This window comes from Chrysochloris asiatica, unplaced genomic scaffold (assembly GCF_000296735.1).
Source record: "Chrysochloris asiatica unplaced genomic scaffold, ChrAsi1.0 scaffold00310, whole genome shotgun sequence".
NCBI lineage: Eukaryota > Metazoa > Chordata > Mammalia > Afrosoricida > Chrysochloridae > Chrysochloris > Chrysochloris asiatica.
The window spans coordinates 1,718,221-1,723,281 of record NW_006408828.1 but is presented as its reverse complement, the minus strand read 5'-3'; the positions used below and the strand labels follow the sequence as shown (position 1 = coordinate 1,723,281).

The 5,061-nt window shown below is 53.1% G+C and overlaps 1 protein-coding gene across 1 annotated transcript in view; it reads left to right on the top strand.

The window, feature by feature from the left end:
* The first annotated feature begins 3,141 nt into the window (after positions 1 to 3,141).
* The window catches only part of FADS1 (fatty acid desaturase 1), a 16,888-nt gene continuing 14,968 nt past the window's right edge, over positions 3,142 to 5,061 (top strand). Inside the window, exon 1 of the mRNA XM_006875003.1 lies at positions 3,142 to 3,415. Within this exon, the coding sequence (XP_006875065.1) occupies positions 3,212 to 3,415 (204 nt within the window). The 5' untranslated portion in view covers positions 3,142 to 3,211. The remainder of the gene's footprint in view (positions 3,416 to 5,061) is intronic.

The window sequence follows — 5,061 nt, the reverse complement described above, 5'->3', positions numbered from 1 at the left end:
ATATATGGAGGGGATAATAATCAATGTAATGAAACAAGCTATATGAATGGTTGAATGTGAAGCTGATGATGTGCCCTGTAAACTTTCACTCAACCCAAAATAAAAACATTTAATTAAAAAAAACAAAAAAGAGAGACAATACTAGATACAATCTACAGTCCTGACTGAGATCATAACCTAGTTAGAGGGCTAACCAAAATACATGACACCAACATTACGAATCGGGCTGTGAACCTTAAGGCCAACAGTTCAAAACTACCGGCTGTTCCGCGGGAGAAAGATGAGGCGTTCTGCTCCCGTAAAGATTTACAGTCTCGGAAACCCTGTTACAGGGTCGCTATGGGTCGGAACCGACTCGACGGCACTTAACAACAACAACAACAAACATAGTGGAACTGCTCCGTAGGGTTTCCAAGGCTGTAAATCTGCTCAGAAGCAGACTGTCACATCCTTCTCCTGCGGGCAACTGATGGGGTCAAACCACTGACATCTCAGTTGGCAGCTGAGTGCTTTAACTGCTGTGCCACCCTGGTTCCACCTTGTATACATCAAATCCACCACCACCATTGCCACTGAGTCGATTCCAACTCCGAGACTGTAAATCTTTACAGGAGCAGGCTGTCATAATACCTTTCTCCCAAGAAGCAGCTGGTGGGTTTGAACCATTGACCTTTCAGATAGTGGCTGAGCACTTCAACCACTGTGCCACCATGGACTCTTCTATCATACCGACCTATAATCAGTGACTTGCTTGTCCGTCTTCCGTAGTGAACTTAAGCTAGGCATGGCCTGTGTAACATCACATTTGGTATTCCCAGTACATATAGAAGTCACTGACAAAGTGTTCACTTCTATAGTTTCTGTTTCGCTATGAGTTGGTACCAACGCGATGGCACCTAACAACAACACCACCACCGAGAGTCTTAAACTACAAAAGCTTTAGAGCATGACGATTCTCTTCTGTTATTTCGTACTCCTGGCTTTCTTAAGTAAGTGTAGACAGTGAGTACATATTTCTTTGGATTCTGCCTGCTTCACCAGGAAGTATTTTCCATCTATCAATATAATTCACATCCTGATGGTTTCAAATTGCTCGGTTATTCTTTGTGTTATTGTAACCCAATGAGTCTGGCAATATTCATATTGAAGGACCTTGAGGCTATTCCTGGGTTTTGCTATTATATTTGCTATAAACATCTTGCACACTTCTCCCCCCATCCCCACCCCTATTTTTCCAAGAGTGAAGTTACAGGATCAAAGAGTCCAAATCATTTTATAGCTTTTGTTACACATTGCCAAGTTGTTGAACAGGTTTTTTCTGTTGTTTTTTTTAAGTGCAAGGCCCGGAATCTTAAATAGAAGGCAGGACACATGAACTCTGACCCAGGTTCCCCTTCCTCACTGTGAACTGGCTTCTTATCCATGAAAGGAAATACTTTGGGGTGTAGTTTTCCTAGTCTGCTCTTGATCAATCTTTTTTGACTTAGGTTCTAGCTCCTGAGTAAAGTTAGGTATCTTTCCGCTTAGCTATAGCATTCTGTCAAAGTGTATAAATACAACTGTATTGAAAGGAAAGACTCAGGAGTTCAAAAGGTAGCCCAGGTTCAAACCTCACTAGCCATTCACTAGCTGTGTGACAAAATACTTAACCTCTTGGTGACTCCATTTCTTCATTTGTAAATGATGTTAATAATAGTTCCTATCTCATAGGGTTATGAGAATTCAATTAGCTACTACTTGTGAAAAACTTGCAATACTGCCTGGCACATAGTGTTTTATGTTTGTTGAAAAGAAAATTTAGCTCCTAAACCCGGTGTCCTTTCATCTTCCCACCTGCAGGGCTGCAGCCCCCTCCCCCAGCCCCCCCTTCCCCCCTGCCCCTTGCAGTGCTTTCCAATTCGGCTTCCTAAAAACCAGAGATCCTAAAAACCTCCCGTGGCTCCCACTGGAGTTTCTGGGGGGATGTACTACTAGTCCAAAGCTTGGTGTTTTGAATCCAACCTGAGGTGTCTCAGTCCTGGAAACCTGTTTCTGAAAGGTCACTGCCTTGAAAATTGCATGGTTTTTCCTACATGGTGGTGGTGCTGTGCTGCGGAGTGGGTTCCGACGCATAGCGACCCTCTGTAGGGTTTCTGAGGCTGTAAATCTTTACGGAAGCAGAAAGCGTCATCTTTCTCCAGTGGAACCGCTGGTAGTTTCCACCTTCAGACTCATAACTGCAAACTGGAATCTGCTTGATCAACAAGTAGTAGTATGGTTCCCAGGATCCATTCGAAATGCTTCAGCTAGAAGATCCTGAGTCCTGGTATCGCACTGTGAGCTAATGCGCTGGACTGCAAAGTTGCTTTGAATCTCGAGGTCAGTGGTTCAAGTTCACCAGCTGCTCCTTGGAAACCCTATGCAGGGTCACTATGGGTCGGAACCGACTCAACGGTACTTCACAACAAGAAGAATAGGGCATCCTAGAAATCAGATCCGACTTTATTCTTATGAATAAAAGGCAAATAAGGTTACCAACATCGTGTGGGCACATTAGTAAATATAACTATTACCACCACCACCCCTCCACAAAACCCCAATAAACCATATAATTAGGCTGTTCACAAGATAATTGCGGCTCCCAGCGGGCTGATACCGACTTCCTTCAGGCGGCACACAGACAGAGCCGCGTGGCCAGGGGGAAGGCTAGCAGGTCCATCCGTCCACGTTGGAAGACTGCAGTGTGCACGTCCACAGTCTAAGTCTCGGTCCCTCCACATGGCCTCGGTCCTAAGAATGGCCCTGGACCCGGACTCCGCTGCCCCCATCTGCCCAGCCTGTTCCGACCCGGGAAAGCTGTGCAGCCCGAGCGTCCCCAGGAACCGTTATTTGGCGCGGGGTCTCCTGGGAGGGAACAGCTTTACACCCAGCAGGCGGCAAGACGGAAAGTGGAAGCCGACGGAGACGCCTCCCAGGAGCCCGCAAGAGGGCGCGCGTTGTGGCCGCCGGCACCGACCACACAGGGGCCCCCGCGAAGGCGGGGTCTCGCTCCCCGCGCCACGCAGCTTAGCCAATAGGGGCGCGCGCTGTGAGGCTCCTCAGTCCGTGCCTCGAGTGCTGAAAACCCGGCGCGCGGCCGTTGGGATCTGGGTTCGTGCCCGCGGACCCACTCCCGGAGTACGCGAGCCACTCATCCCCAGCCCCGAGCGCGCCCCTGACAGCCGGATCAGAGATGGCCCCGGACCCGAAGGATGCACAGAACCCGGTGGTGGGCCCAGCCCCTCGCTACTTCACTTGGGACGAGGTGGCGCAGCGTTGCGGGCGCGAGGAGCGGTGGCTGGTGATTGAGCGAAAGGTGTACAACATCAGCGAGTTCGTCCACCGGCACCCAGGGGGCTCTCGGGTCATCAGCCATTACGCGGGTCAGGATGCCACGGTGAGTGCTGTAGGAGCAGGGTTCGAGGCCTGCAGTGGGACATGGGGGGGGGGGGCTGGGGGCCACCCGGAGGTTCCTGTGACCGGGGTGGTTGGGCGTGCTGCGGCCCCGGGAATTCAAGGCGGTAGACAGACTCTGCCAACCCGCCTGTGGGGATTAGGGCTGGAGGTCCGTAACGTGCGAGCAGAAACAAAGGGCCGCCTTGCCTGTGCGCGCGTTCTGCCGGTGGCTCGGAGTCTTTGGTCTCCGGGAGGAGAGCGAGGGGGCTGGGTGCCGGCGAAGGGGGGCTCCGTGGCACTGGAAGTCACGTCCTATCTGGGCGGCTGGGTTGGGGAGCGCCTTCGCGTCTGGACGTAGCGTTCGAGGCTCCACTCGGACCTGAGAGAGGGAGCCGGGAGGGAACAGGATAGAAAACCACTCTGGAGAAAGGGATCAAATGGGAAGGGCTGTTGAGGCACACACCGGGCGGCGGGCCGGGCCGGCAGATACAACTCTGGCCTGGAAGGACCAATGGCTGCAGGCGCCCAGAAAGAAATGGGAGTGGTGTGACTGGCCTAGGGGATGATGCATCAGCAGACATTTACTAGGACTCCCAGAGCCGCTCTCAAATCCCGCCGGGAGCTCACTGAACCGGCGGGATCTCCAGCCATTCGCCACAGCGCTCCAGGGCGGTAGACCCTTCTCCTTCGGGTCTCATTCTGCGGGGTCTGCGCCCCAGTCCCGATCTAGCTGCTTCTAGACCACCCCACCCTTGGAGCAAAGGCACGCGACCGCGCCTCCGTGCCGAACTAGAGCGCCACGGGTCACCCTATGGAAATCCAAAGTTGGGGCCTTCACTTCACCTTGTTCCCGGACCTCGGCCGTTGGGATCACGCCTCCTCCCCTTGCAGCATTCCTCTTCTGCACCCCGCTATCCCCACCCTCCGCCTTAGCCACAGGCGAGATCCCTGGCCTCAGGGTTCCTGTTAGGCCTCAGGGGCACTTTAGATGCTGCGGACGGACATCCGCCCCTCCTCCTCTGGCGCTGCCGGCCTGACTGGTCACCCGGAATAACCGCTAGCGAGCTCAGGCGGTGGGCTACAGCGCCTGCATATGCAGGCGCATGGGCAAACGAAGCAGGCACTGACGCCCCGGCTTCCCGCAGTGTGATTTGGGGTCGGGAATAGCCACGGCGGTGACCGGTGACGACGATTGGTCCGGATTTGTGGCGCCACCAGCCACTGGCTCCGCCCTGGCCCCCCGCCCCACACGCCGCTTCTCTGACGGGATCTGGGGCCAGGACATGTGGGTATGGACCTTCCCCTCCCATAACCAGTATTATCTAGCCTAGGGCAGGGGATGGTCAAGCCACTGGGGGAACTATGGAACCCCATCTAAAACAGCGGCGGGGAGAAAGGACAATGACAAATGTTCTTCAGTGCAGATCTAGGGCGTCACCAGAAATCCTTTACATTTTAAGAAGAACAATGTTAAAAGTCCACTACAAGAACTGGTGGTGGCCACTGGTGGCTGTGTGCCGTGGAGTCTGGAGAAGTCTTATAACCCCACTTTGCCCTCCTGATGATTTATCTTCCTTGTTGTTGTCATGTGCCATCGAGTCGGAACCGACTCATAGCGACCCCATGCACAGCAGAACGAAACAATGT